The sequence below is a fragment of the Glossina fuscipes genome, unplaced genomic scaffold (genome assembly GCF_014805625.2).
Source record: "Glossina fuscipes isolate IAEA_lab_2018 unplaced genomic scaffold, Yale_Gfus_2 111, whole genome shotgun sequence".
Taxonomy (NCBI): Eukaryota; Metazoa; Arthropoda; class Insecta; order Diptera; family Glossinidae; genus Glossina; species Glossina fuscipes.
Genome location: NW_023998454.1, coordinates 3,127,043 through 3,142,007, shown reverse-complemented (window position 1 = coordinate 3,142,007; position 14,965 = coordinate 3,127,043). Strand labels below are relative to the sequence as shown.

General features: G+C 37.7%; 2 protein-coding genes across 4 annotated transcripts; one reads left to right on the top strand and one right to left on the bottom strand.

The window, feature by feature from the left end:
• Positions 1–526: 526 nt before the first annotated feature.
• LOC119638917 (SWI/SNF complex subunit SMARCC2-like) lies at positions 527–4,299 on the bottom strand. The gene is made up of 6 exons (XM_038036024.1): positions 4,054–4,299; positions 3,846–3,971; positions 2,876–3,788; positions 1,503–2,801; positions 786–1,439; positions 527–728 (listed from the first exon to the last, which is right to left on the bottom strand). The coding sequence occupies exons 1-6, from the start codon at positions 4,168–4,170 to the stop codon at positions 550–552; spliced, it is 3,288 nt and encodes a 1,095-aa protein (XP_037891952.1). The 5' UTR covers positions 4,171–4,299; the 3' UTR covers positions 527–549.
• A 2,700-nt stretch (positions 4,300–6,999) lies between these two features.
• On the top strand, positions 7,000–14,655 carry LOC119638916 (TATA-binding protein-associated factor 172). 3 transcript variants are annotated; one of them, XM_038036022.1, is made up of 11 exons: positions 7,000–7,064; positions 7,963–8,033; positions 8,153–9,051; positions 9,104–9,297; positions 9,372–9,916; positions 9,976–10,896; positions 10,954–11,443; positions 11,501–12,082; positions 12,142–13,625; positions 13,688–13,928; positions 14,004–14,459. In XM_038036022.1, the coding sequence occupies exons 2-11, from the start codon at positions 8,023–8,025 to the stop codon at positions 14,457–14,459; spliced, it is 5,823 nt and encodes a 1,940-aa protein (XP_037891950.1). In that variant the 5' UTR covers positions 7,000–7,064; positions 7,963–8,022. The 3 variants fall into 3 exon arrangements, with proteins under 3 accessions (XP_037891950.1, XP_037891949.1, XP_037891951.1); XM_038036021.1 differs by lacking the exon at positions 7,000–7,064 and adding an exon at positions 7,242–7,264; XM_038036023.1 differs by lacking the exon at positions 7,000–7,064 and having other exon boundaries at positions 8,023–8,033; positions 14,004–14,655.
• The last annotated feature ends 310 nt before the right edge of the window (positions 14,656–14,965 follow it).

Genomic DNA, 14,965 nt, shown 5'->3' with positions numbered 1-14,965 from the left:
CAGAGAATTTGTCTTAATTGGTATCAAAAATACTCTCGAATTTATAAAGGAAAGGTTAATGACTCGTATTCAGAGTAATAATTATTCAGCGGTATATTAGCCATTCCTATATTGTCTTGACGCTTAATAATTTCCGAAGCCCTTTCGAACATGCCTTTCAGACTTCAAAACACTTTGTAATATATTCCATGACTGTGGCATTAAAGGATCCTAGGTAATGGTCAGATCGCCAATTTTATCACCACCTCCACCCACATTTTTAGGAGCAATATAGGGCCTGCTATTAAGAAATTGATAAGGCAATGGTTTACTCTTGGTAGTAAATCCTACCTGTGTTCGTATGTACTATAAACAGGAGATGGAGTAAAAGGCGTGCCTATACCTATAGTAGAAAATCCAAAATAAATTAAAAGTTAATCTGAAAAGATTACGCATACTATAAGTAATACATTTTATTTATTTGAAATCAAATGCATCAATTAAATGGACTATTTATCGTCTTCAATCAAGGCTGCGTAAAAATTAAAAATACTAATATATTTCAAAATTTTAAGAAGCCGGAATTACAGATGAGGGTGTAGTAAGATTAGGCGTCTGCTGCAGAGGCCCCGTGCTGATATGGGTTGACGGAATAGGAGTCGTTGGATTTGTCTGCGGCGGTTGTTGATTTGTGACGCAAGTCCCTTGCGAAACATCTGAAACTGCTAGTGACGCTGGAGGATTGGCATCTATAGAAAGTATTGTTTCGCATTATTAATTTTTATTGTAACCATGAAATTACTCACCCATAGATGCTGTTGCTTGCCCAGATAGAGGAGTACCTACGACTGTCGTTGCAGCGGCTTGTGAAGCGGTCGCAGCACTGGGTCCACCTACGTGGGGAGACGATGGAGAAGCATTGAGACCGCCCGACACATTGCTGCTGGAACCAATCTGGGACCCAGTGCTTGGATGGCCAATAATGGAATGATTGCCAGCCGATAAAGTACTAGCAGACGTCGATCCAGCTCCTGCTGGAGCTGTTCCTTGCCACTGTTGTTCTTGTAAGCGATGATGAGCTTGCTGCCTCGCTCTAAATTCGGCTGCCTTTAATTGCTCCAAGTGGAATTGTTGACGTTCAGTAATCAATTGCTGTCGTTGATATTCTAAACCCTCCCGTTCACGTTCCATCGTAGTTTCAAGTTCTTCAAAGTGTCGTAGTTTTATTTCTAATTTTTTCATTTGGGTCTCTACCAGTAACGCAACCAAGGATTTAATCTTACGTTCTTCTAAAGCCGCCAAATGTTTTGCCTTCACCGCTGCTGAAGCCAACGCAGCGGCTGCAGCCGTTTGTACGTTTGCCTCATTAAATATTTGTTTCGATTCATTTTCTTTCAAACTCTCATCGTCAATTCCACCGTCCTCCCGCATGTCAACAGATGGTGTTCCACCAGACACGTCTTCATTATAAAAATTAGCTGATTATTATTTATTAAAATAAATAAATCAATAGTTTTACAAACCTTCTTTCTTTGTTATATCCTTCAGTTCTTCATCGGCAGAAGCAGGAAGTGTAATGGCATTAACATCGTCATCTTCTTTGTCGGCTCCAGTGCCAGCGATGCCGCTGTTAGCCAAGCCGTAAGTAGGATTAAATTTTCCAGCCGCCGAGGCTTTTTCAACATTTTTCATATGGTTATCCATTATGGTGGCTGGCACTTCATCTTTGATCGCCGCGAACTCTTCCATCGCAGCTTTAGCGGCAGCGGCCGCTACTCTTGGGTCAACAACTGATGCCAAAAATGCAACCGTCGACATTAACGGATTTCCAGACTTACTAAACGGTATCGGTTGACAACCTAAAGGACCTAGAAAGCCGCCATCATCTTCCAAATAAGTATCTTCGATGGGTAAACGCAAAAAGTGCAATATACATTCATCCTGAGTGCGAGTACCAACATGCTCACAGACTTTATTCCAGTCATCCTTGTGCAATTCTAACCCTTCTAACAGCAACAAAGTTTCCTGATCGGTCCATTCACGTGACATGCTTGCTGCGGTACGATTTTTCATCGCAGCAGGTTTTTTTACATATTGATCCAACTTTAAGCCAAACTGGTTTGAAGTATTTGTTCCATTTTCCCCAGATTCTACTTTTAGAGTGACCGGAGCTTTATCTAGCGACTCTTCTTTGCATTCTTTTATAGCTGTAATTATAGGCTTTTTATCGAGATCGAGCAAAGTTTTGGCAGCTGAGGGTTGTTGAGTTTTTTGGGGATTCAGAGATTGCAAACCGGATGGAGTATCCGACAGAATATGAAAATGTGCGGTGGGCGGCGGGCCCATTGGAGTAGGCCGTAACTCAGCGTCAATTTGATAGTTAATTAATCCCCATTGCTCGAGGAAAGCATGAACTCGCATTATAGCACATACATCACCGGCGAGGTTTCGACGACAGGCGGTACTAGTTAAATATTCAGTAGGATTGAGTCGATATGTGTCAATCATGAAATTGCGATAGGCCATATAAATCTCCGGTGTTTTAGATTTATTTTTCGAATTAAAAAATTCGGGCATAGCCCGTTTCTCAATCGTGTGTATCGAATTGTAATCAAACCAGGCGGAGTATGATGGGACAATTATATGATGCGTCTGCTCAGTAACATTGTCTTCCACATCTTCTTTAGCAGACGAAGAGAACTCTTGTGTATTACTGTTATCGCTAGTTTTTCCAGTTTGCGAATTTTCGCCATCGCAGGTAGACAATGCTTGGGCAGCGCTCCCTCCTGTCATTTCATCATCCAAATCGGTGATTGTACCTCCTTCATTGATTACAAAAATCAGTACTTTAATGTAATGGATGTAATGGGATAATGTAATGTACTACATATCTTACCTTTTATTGGCATCATGTCGTTATCAGCTCTAGATTTATTACCAAGTGCAGGACTAGCGGTAGATTGTAAGGATGACGTTTTAATAACTTCCTGCAAATTCGTTTCTGAGGGTGGATCGTCCATATCACGTGTTAGATCTTCATCATCATCGTCATTACGAGCCTTTTTGTGTATTACAGCTGGGGAACGCTTACGTTTACCAAGTTTTGATGAGCCGGGAGAAGGCGATCGCCTACGCTTTTGTTTTGTCCCTCCTGCGTTGGTGGGCTTTTTCTTATCGTCAGCACCAAATGACATTATATAATCTACGGATAAACGTTGCTTATGCATTTTCTTTTTACCCGTTTCGTCCACTTCATAATCCTCTTCCGCCATCCATTCGTTATATTGTTCCAAGTCTAAAATCCAGGATGCCGATACTCGCCAGCGCTCAATGGGTGATTCGGGGTTTTCGGGAACATTATCGGGTAAATCGAAAATATTTGGCGTCCAAGTATCGTATGATTCCGGCAAACAGTACCAATGTAACATAACATGACTTCCACGTTTGAAAATGGGGCGCGCGTACTCGTCGTGGTGGGGATCCACTATTGGATAAATAATATGCGTGGCATCTTCTTCATTTGAAACTATCTCCACACGACGGGTACCTAAGATTTCTCGCAAACGTGTGGCCAATTGCTTGTCCATATCTACTTCAGGTCTTATATAGATATACGGAATTCGGTAAAGATCTGCTTCAACCAGAGCCTGTTCAATATCATTAAGTAATTGGATGTTTGGATCTTTACTGGGATTTTTGCCGATAGTAAAATCGAACTTTTTCCCCCTTTGATCATTGCGGAAACGAAACATATTAGCAAATATAGTACATAGGCCTCCGTTGGGTTTGAAATCCAAAAAGCAACGCATCTGAAATCATACGTGCTACCGATGAATTTGTAAGTTTAATAAACGAAATAAACTTACCGGTATTCGCGTCGCTGGCGGCTTTGTGGAATTCTTACCCAATTTAGCTTCCACATACTGGAGAAATTGAATTAACAATTGTGCTAAACTTTCCTTAGTTATGGGTTCGCTGCTATTTGCCAGATACTAGAAATTTAATTATTTTTAGTGAATCATCCATTTATGCCCATAAGAGCCATTTTGCGTTTCGTTCACTTCGTTTACTCACTTTTCTACAATTTTTCTGCAACCATAAACGTATTGTTTCAAAACCTTGTAATGACTCGGAAGAATTAAAGAACTCTACATTTGGACCGCCATCCTCTTTCGGTCCTAAAGTATTCATTTTACTATATCTTATTGTGTATAAATTCTTGCAGAAATAACAGGGAATCTCAACAGAAAAACATTTCTCTCTACAACACAAGACATCAACTAGTGATGAGTGAGTCTTGATAATATTATCGGTATGGCTCGCAATTTATTTAAATCTTCCAAAACATTGTTGGGAATCACAAAGTTATAAAATGACAATATTACCATTAATATAATATGACATGAATGACAAAGTATATATTTTAGTATATTATTTTGCTAATGGAAACCTAGCAATCAGTTCAGTCAAATGAAATTTCGAATATCGAACATTGGACGTACGACCAAAAGCAAATACAACTTCATTTTGTTTCTTTGGTAAAATAGGAATCATCAACGATCGTTTAACAGTTCAATTTCATGTAACCAGAGGCAAGTAAATATATAGCTGTTTCATCATATTGTTCAAAATTGGGATTAAGGCGATCTAACGCACATTTTGTGTGTCTGTTCTTAATAACAGCAACGAAAGATATTTGTATGTTTGCCCGTTCCTATTATTATTTGTGTGATCAGTTTCTCAAACTTTCCCAAAGCACAGGTATATATTATTATTATTATTATCATCCACCTGAGTAGCCGAAGGCGAGGAATCTCGACTAGCAAGTCAATGGTTGTGGGTTCGAATCTCAAGTGCGGTAGAGTTTTTAATAAAAGCCCATAGCCTTAGATGCTAGTGCTTTTAAGAGTTTAGTCTTAGAATTTATTTCTCTGGCGAAATTAATAATAATAATAATAATATTAATATGGTCATTATTCTAATTTTAGACTAATGAAATAAATTCTTAGACTAAAAAAAAAAGGACATTGAGCACTAGCGGCACAGGCTATCGGCTCTAATATAAATAAATGTAGTATTAATAAAGTAATATATAGAATTGATATTCGGTTCTGAAGCTGATTTTAGAATGTCGAAAGGGTTAATCGTTCCAAATGCAATACTTCTAGCCAAGGAAAAGTTAAGGCAGTCGCAGAGAATGTGCTTTATAGTGGGAGTTTGTCCACAACTGCAGATTGGGAAGGAAGACTTCTTCAAGATCCAGTTGTGAGTTGCAATTGTATGGCCAAGTGGAATTCTCGAAAATGTTTGGATCTTGGTTTTCTCAATAATTGTTGGATATAAAGGTGGAGTTAATTGAGGGTTAATGGAAGAGTAGTTTTGATGATGATATTGTAAACTTCCTTCTGCAATTTTCTCTTTAACTTTTCTTCCAATGTATCTTTGAAGATCCAACTTTCCCATGACATCATCCATAATTAGAAGAGCAGAGGCAGAATACTTTGCCGCTCGATCAGCCTGCTCATTTCCCAATAAACCGATGTGACTTGGTACCCATAACATTTTAATTTTTCCGTCGGGTGTAGTCATTATATTCCACAGGTATATACAATTCAATGTTTTTAGGTGAAAATGCGCTATAGCATATATGAAAACACAATAAAGTCTACGAAAATTGAGGTTTCTCTTATTAAAACCTGCATTTATTGATTGAGTATAAAAACATGTATTCCTTAAGAAGCAAACACTTATATTAAATAACACTCCAAGAATTGTTTTCGACTTAAGATACAGCTGTAAGCAAAGAATATTCTTTAATTCCACAAAAAATATAAAAAAGTCTATATATAGCGAAAACATCTAGTACTTAGTTTTTGCATTTGTTTTCGCACATTTAAATAATAATTTATCAATAAAAAAAAAAAATTTCTTTATTTCTTTTCCTTAAAATTTCACAAAATTTATAAAAACACAAAGCAATTTCTCAAGAGGCTATAAATGTGATTATAAAGTTAAGAGGTAATGTAGATTCGTGCGAAGAAACAGCAAAAACAATTAGAATTAGCCTTGCTACTGCCCACACTATTATAAAAAATTGCAATAACACAAATACCACACAAAATAAGCACCGATCAGGTCAACCAAATCATCATCTTTACAGATTGTAAAAATTGTAATATAATCAGGGTAGTAATAAATAAACACAAAACTAATACTGTTGGTGTTGAAAAAGGGTTAGAAGAATACAAGCCAGTCAGTACTCATCCGGAAATGGGTCGAAATGTTTTAAGATCAACGACTGTATATACATTTAACACATTTTATACAATTTTCCACATCATACATGCGTTATTCTATAGAGCGTCTATTCGTATTGCATTATTATTATATTGGTCACATTCTTGAATTAAACAATTAAATAAACGAATATTAAAATATTAAAAACTAGTCCTTCATCCTAGCTTATGCAATTTGAACTGTTTTTTACTTTCTCGATGGCCAAAAACTTCGAATTTCCAAAACTTCATCTCATGTTTATGTATATATTATGCTGCTTATTTACTTAAAAATACTCTATACGCTTCTGCTTTGCAAAAGTTTCAGATAATGTCAAGAAACTATTAACTATTAACAGATCCTGTGCCTTACCAATAATAAAAACGAAGAAGTAGAAAAGATTTCGTTAATTAATAGCGCTGCCACCTTATGTCAATTTTAAAATAATTGTTGGAACATATATATGTTTAGTTGTCTTTGATATAATTCTTTACAGCTACATAAACAACACTTCAGCTTAGTCTAAAACCCAGTTAATTAAAGTCGGGGGATAAACTGTCCTTTGTTGGCAACACTGCTTGTCACTGTGAAAAGCAATGACCTGTAAATGAAATTCTAATAAATAAAGCATATCTTTTATAAAATTTGCTATATATTTTGTCAAAATACCGGAACGTGTGTAAAAACATTAAACCGAAGAAGAACGGATTTTTTTCAATTTAGTGGTAACAAAAAAATCGAATAACAATCAACTGCAAAAAAGAACACCATAGTGTACAAATTCATTTGGATAATCTGGATAATATATTGTAAGTGAGAACATCGCGTTTAAAAAATACGAAAAATAATTGAGAAATTCTCGGAAAAATGCAGCAAAACTATAATTCTTTATAAATTCAAAAATAAAATGTATTAAAAGTTTATATTCCGTACATGTCAACCGTACTAACACGTTTACAATTGAAGACCAAGAGAGTTGTCGTAGACAGAATTTTTTATCAATTCAAAGGCAAGTACCATTTCACATGGCTACAGAGTTTTCTCCATGTAATTAAAAAATTGAAATGTGATATTGAACCTATTAAAGACGTTGTTAACTTAAATTATTTTGTTTCATTTAACTGCATAATAATTGTTCTTGCATTTTCTTTAGGACACATAAAAAGAAAAATAAATAAATAGCTATGCTCTAACTTATTACATTTAATTGCTACTCAAGTGTTTATTTCATGCGCTTATGTGCGCTTTTTTATTTAACGCATATTGAGGCCACGCAAATACTGATAAGTAAACTAATTTTAATTGGTTTTCGCAAATGACTGTGTTTGCCTGACTTGGTCGATTTATGCAGCTGCATTCGCTTTATTTACGTGCCAGCTGTTAATACAACGCCTATACGAATAATTTACATATTTACTAAAAATTTATTTAAATCTCTTTTGTTGTTGTTTTATGGTTCTATGTTTGATAGTTCATCTACATAGCTTTGCAATAAGATCAAACCTAGTTGTTGTTATAGACGGTTTCTCCTTGATTCCACGCGATATCCCTCAACTCTAGCTAGTAGATGTGAAATTTGCATTTAGCGCTTTCCAGATTCAATCGTTTAATTCTCCTCGATTTAGGGACATATCGTAGCTGTTATTACTAAAAGTTTCTTTCTCTAGTTTAAATGCATTACAATAATAACAACGTATTGCTTTGCAGGATACAGCAAATAGTAAGTAATATTTGCTTCAGGAAGTGAGTGAATTACAAAATTTCATAATGACATCTAGGTGAGTAGAGAAAAGTCTAATAAAGCCTATAAAATTTAACCATCTCGGTATTATGAAACGTTTTCACAAAATTTTTTATTATTATTAATATCATCGAATGGAAAACATTGACTTTTCAGACTTGATCGTTTATTTATTCTATTGGAGTCAGGTTCATCCTCACTAACTCGCCGGGCCGCTGCAAAGCAAATTGGCGAAGTGCAAAAGTTATATCCTCATGAACTGCACGCTCTATTAAACCGTCTCATTGGCTATTTACACAGTAGTTCATGGGATACACGCATAGCAGCCGCTCAATCAGTCGAAGCTATTCTTGCTAACGTACCTCAATGGCGGCCAGAATTATACTTTAATACTGGTATTGTAAAACGAGAAATCAAAAAAGAGGAAGCGCCCCTTCATGTGGCAGATGAAGAAAATAGCTGCCAGTCAAATGATTCCAACGCTACAACAAATACCACTGCATCCACTGTAGCCAGTGAATACAATAAGGATCGCTATTTAACGATTAGCGAATTTAACTTGGAGCAAGTACTCAAAAAAGGTGCTCGCCTTATTGGCTCGGAGGGTGTAGAATTTTATATTAATGACGACACTAGTGTCACTGCTATAGATGCCACCAAAGAAACAGCCACCGAACGTTTAAGTAGGCAGCGGGCTTTATTAAATGAAAAACTAGGATTAACGCAAGCTTCTAAAATGGGCGTTAACCTTACAGACATGATTGTCGATGAAGATGTAATGCGTAACAGCAACAATTATAACATTAATGAAGAGAAAGTGCCGGTGGAACATATTCTCAACATTAAGCCAAATGTGAATCTGATACCTTCGAATGGTCAACAACTTAGCTGCCGTGAAATGAACAGAGCTAAACGTAAGGCTCGTCAAAACGCTGCTGTATCGTCAGGGAATAATGTGAATATTCATTCGGCGAATGGAAAAAATGATGAACCAGAGAAAAAGAAACTGAAAAGTGGTGAATCGCAACGGCAAGAAGTTTTTTACAGTTTAAATGGTCTGTTCAGTGTAGTTGACTGGGACGACTAAAAATATTTTTTTTTAAATAGATCCTGTTCCTGATGCAACTGGTATGTGGATAGATGCTTTTAATTGGCCATTGGAGAATTTCTGTGCTCGTTTATACGTCGACCTCTTTCATGCCAAATGGGAAATACGCCATGGTGCTGCCACCGCTTTGCGTGAGCTAATCAATCAGCATGCATCCGGTGCAGGAAAGGGAGTAAATATGACACGCGAGGAGGTGGGTAATTCTGTTTCAGATCTATTTTAATTTTTATAAAATCAGTATTACTTTAATTTGTGTTGAGCGACTAGATGCAAATTTATCACAACATGTGGCTTGAAGATGCTGCTCTTCGTTTACTTTGTGTGCTTTGTTTGGATCGCTTTGGTGATTTTGTCTCCGACCAGGTAGTCGCTCCGGTACGCGAAACCTGTGCCCAAGTATTGGGTACAATTGTTAAAGAAATGGAACCCGCGAAGGTATTTGAAATAGTGCGCATTTTACGCACTTTACTGAAGCAGAACGAATGGGAGGTTCGCCATGGTGGTTTATTAGGCCTGAAGTATGTGTTTGTGGTGCAAGAAAAACTTTTGCCAACCTATTTGCCGCAAACAATTTCGGATATATTAATGGGGCTTTTCGACGGCGTTGATGATGTGGGCGCTGTCGCAGCTTCTACTTTAATACCAGTAGCTTCTTGGTTACCGCAATTATTGAGTCCCACACAAGTATCGTCTATTGTTAAGATGCTTTGGGATTTGCTGCTAGATCAAGATGAGTTAACGTCGGCTTCTAACAGTTTTATGGGCCTTTTAGCAGCCATACTTTGTCTTCCAAATGCTTCCAGTTGGATTCAGTAAGTCAGTGCCAAGGGTTCTGATGAAAATTGCAAATGTAATTTATGCCAATTTCTAGAATGGAACCTATGTCCACGTTAGTGCCCCGATTATGGCCATTTCTCTGTCACAGCACCAGTTCAGTTCGTAAGTCCACTTTAATCACGTTGCAAACTTTGACAATCACAAACAGCGTAAAAAAGGAAAGCTGCGTTACACCCATTGCCAAAACTGATGCAATGACGGAAGCTGATTTCAACTTTGACTCAAAAAATTTGAAGTTAAATTTCGGTGTTATTGATTGGCAGTGGAAGTTAGTGCAGGATGCTCTCCGCCATATATATCAACGCATATTAGTCGAGCCGTTACCAGATATACAAGAATCGGCGAAAAATGTTTGGTTAAATATCATAGAAAGTGCTGATCTGGGGGCGTTGTTGCATGCGGCTTGCCCCTATGTATCCTCTTGGATATGCTTAGCAATGCAGCCGTCCCGATTGCCATTCGACCCAGCCATATTGATTCAAACTGTTAGCACTGACTGTAACAGCAGCGGCAACCAGGACAGTTCCCCCGCTCAGAGAAGACGTCAGCAACGCTTTGCCGATGATTTGGGTGGCGCCAACTCACCAGTAATGCTAAAACTTTACTTGGGCGGCAGTGAGTCTACTCCTCTGGAAGTGCGAGAGCAAAATTACGTCCGCACTCGTATTACAGCAGCCCGCGTTCTGGGTTCATTATCGCGTTACCTGGTGCAACCAGCCCCTGGTGTAGTTTATACGTCAGACTCCGAAAGTCCTATGGAGTGCTATGTTAAAGTTCTGTTGGGTCATCTTAATTCTCGTTCGTCTGTGCAACGTATAGTCTGCAGTTTAATAATCGCCTTTTGGGCAAAAAACGATTGCACAGTTTGTCCGGGTCCACAAAAACTGCAAGAGAAATTACTCAGTTGTGTCGCAGAGTGCGTTTATTATGACGAAGTCGCCATAAACTTTACCAGGTGAGCAACCAGTCTGTGTAAGTCTTAAATTCAGTCATCATAAGTTAATTGTTTCAGGTTGCTTCAAGAGGCTCATGATCTTATTGCAACATTTAAGCAATACAAAATACCGGTAAACGATTTTGGACAGGCCAAAGTTCTGACATTAGATCAGATAGAAGCTTTATCGACAACTTTTACTGCCGATTTGCGCAAACATCAAGTAAAACCTAAGGTACTCGAGTTGCTTGAAGATCGAAGAAAAGGGCTTCAGCATTCACTACAACAAACGTGCGCCGAACAAACGGCTTATAACGTTAGCACCCAAGCCGCTTTAGCTGGTTCCGTAGTCTGTTTAAAATGTCTTCCGGAAAAACTAAATCCAATCGTTAAACCACTGATGGAGTCTATAAAACGAGAAGACTGTCAGCTTTTGCAAGAATTGTCCGCTGAATTTTTAGTAGATCTAATGGCCCAAATTTGTGATAGAAATCCTAGTCCCAATAGTAAAATATTCAACAATCTCTGCACGCTACTTAAAAGCGATAATGAATTTACACCACTTATTGTAAGTCGATCACTTTATCTCTTAGTCTCATTATTCGTAGAAAAACTGTCGTTTTAGTTGAGTCCCTTATTGACGCTAAAGCAGACATCATATATTAGTTCGTCGGCGCAAAACGTACAGTGCATTTATTATGGAATATTATCACTAAGCTTGCAGCCGAGCACTTATACAATAACTGGTTCAGATGGTAGTTCATTAGCAATTAATACATCTAATACGCCACGTGGTCCAGGCAGACCGCCTTTGTGCGATACGCAAGCAGCTGCTGTAAGCAACGCTATCGCGACAGAAAACAGTTCTAATCCGTTAAACGAAACCGAATCAAAGTACGGCCGTATACAACGTTTGGGTTCGGCGAGTGCGATCTCAAAGTTGTGCAAACATTTCGGACCACAACTTATGCGAAAGATGCCCATTTTTGAAGAATTGATGTTCGCAAGAATCAATCAATACGTTACAGCTTTTCCGGACATGGATTTGTTACAAGATGTAAAAATAGATGTTTTTCAATGTAACAATTTAACTACTTCTCTACAATTAATTGAAACAGCAGCTCCTCACATGCATAAGGATTTTCATACAGTGTTATTCCAAATGCTGGATCATTTGGGCATCCTCATAGCTCATCCTCTAAAAGCGGTACGTAAGCATATAATTTATTTTAATAATTTCTTGCATATATCTAATTTCAATTTTAGATACGCCATATGACCGCCCGATGTATCGCTACGTTAGCCGACATTGACAGTTGTCAAACTATGGATTTTGTAGTGAATCATTTATTGCTTGTATTACGTAAGATCGAAAAAGTCATAGAGCGTCAAGGTGGAATTGAAGCGATTGCGCGAGTCGTAGAGAAACTTCAAATCAAAATCGTTCCGTATATAGTATTGCTGGTAGTACCTTTGCTGGGTTGCATGAGTGACTCTGACGAGTGCGTTCGTTTACTGTCTACTCATTGCTTTGCTACACTTATTCAGCTAATGCCTCTGGATTCCAAGACGAGCTCAAGTGGAGGAATCATTGAACATAAGATTAAGTCCGCCGAGTTGCAAGCACGCAAAACGCGAGATCGCGAATTCCTTGATTATTTATTTAGTCCTAAATCTATACCAGATTACAAGGTGCCTGTACCGATTAGCGTAGATTTGCGCCCTTATCAACAGGCGGGTGTAAATTGGCTGTGGTTCCTTAATAAATATAATTTACATGGCATACTTTGTGACGACATGGGTCTTGGCAAAACTCTTCAGACTATCTGCATAATGGCTGGTGACCATCATCAGCGTCGTGTCGATAATGTCAGCGATTTGCCAAGTCTTGTCATTTGCCCACCATCTTTGACGGGCCATTGGGTCTATGAAGTTGAAAAATTTTTGCAAAACTCTGACATTCTACGGCCAATGCAATATGTTGGATTGCCTAGTGGACGTGAGTTATTGCGATGTTTGATAGGCAAAAGCTTTAATTTTGTAGTAGCATCATATGATACAATACGTAAAGATATTGAATTTTTTAATACTATACACTGGAACTATTGTGTACTAGATGAAGGACACATCATCAAAAATGGGAAAACTAAAAGTTCGAAAGCTATAAAAATGTTAAAAGCTAATCATCGTCTAATATTGTCAGGAACGCCTATACAGAATAATGTGTTGGAATTGTGGTCTTTGTTTGATTTTCTGATGCCCGGCTTCTTAGGCACAGAAAAACAATTCATAACTCGTTATTCAAGGCCTATATTAGGCTCACGTGATGCTAAAAGTTCACCCAAAGAGCAAGAGGCCGGAGTATTAGCTATGGAGGCATTACACCGTCAAGTCTTACCATTCCTGTTGCGTCGTGTAAAGGAGGACGTGCTCACCGATTTACCGCCAAAGATTACCCAAGATTTACTATGCGATCTTAGCCCCTTACAAGAGCGGTTATATGAAGACTTTAGTCGTAGTCATCTTAATTCCGAGTTAAAAGACTGTCTAGAGAATCTGGGCGAAAAAAGTGAACTCAGTTCCAAAACGCACATCTTCCATGCTTTACGTTATTTGCAAAACGTATGTAATCATCCGAAACTGATCCTTACACCGAAGCATCCCGAATATGAACGTATTAATCAAGAGCTCGTGAAAAATGAAAGCTCACTTAGCGACATAGAACATTCGGCCAAACTACCCGCCCTGAAGTAAAAGCATATATTTCATGTTCCATGCATTTTTTTCTAACATTTATTTTGTACCTTTGCAGGCAATTACTTTTAGATTGTGGTATTGGTGTGCAAACGGAATCAGTATCCCAGCACCGAGCTTTGATATTTTGCCAATTGAAAACCATGTTGGATATCGTGGAAAAGGATTTGCTACGTAAGCATTTGCCAACAGTAACTTATTTGCGTTTGGACGGAAGCGTGGTTGCTTCTATGCGCCAAGATATTGTGCATAAGTTTAATACAGATCCAAGCATAGACGTTCTATTACTTACTACCCAAGTGAGTATCTTTGTGTATGGGGTTTTCAACAGCCATAATAACGTTTATTGGTCAATTTTTGCTTTTGGCGATTAGGTTGGTGGTCTTGGCTTAAATCTGACTGGCGCCGATACCGTGATATTTGTGGAACATGATTGGAATCCGATGAAAGATTTACAGGCCATGGATCGAGCACATCGAATAGGCCAGAAAAAGGTAGTTAATGTATATCGTTTGATTACACGTAAATCGTTAGAAGAAAAAATCATGGGATTGCAAAAATTCAAAATACTCACGGCTAATACAGTTGTTAGCTCGGAAAATGCCAATTTAGAAACTATGGCAACGGGGCAAATATTTGATTTGTTTAATTTAAATGAGAGTAGCAACAAGAACGACAGTGGTAGACCGTCGTCATCATCGGGAGCCATCTCTTCGTCCGGCCAGCTTACCATGAATGCTGTATTGGAAAACCTACCTGAGTTATGGTCCGAACAACAGTATGACGAAGAATATGACATATCGAATTTTGTGCAGTCATTAAAGAAGTAATTTTAATTATTTTAATATTAAGACGAAATGTTAATAAATAGATCGATCGCTTTTGTATTAAACTTTCATTGTGTCGTACACTTGAATATAAACACCCCACACGTTTTAAATTTGTAACGCTTTTGCTAGGCCTTTTCCAAGGATGTTGACACTTAACAAAAATAAAAGAAATAAACGAAAAACATTTTTTTTTTTTTGTGTGGAATACAAATTTATATCATTTTAACAAAATGAATATTGCGATAGACATATTATTATATAGCTCATATCGAATCAGACTATGGTTTCTTGCATACAAACAACGAAAAAAATTTTTATATATAAATTAGCAAACGCAAGCAATGACGATTAAGAATAAGAAAAGAACAGCAAGTAGTGCATTCCGGAATAGATTGTTATGGAGTTTCATTGAAACAAATGTTATAACAAAATAGCAAAATTACTAAATATGCGATCTGACAGGTACACGTGCGGTTGGCGTTTTAATTCGTCAACTCTCATTAACT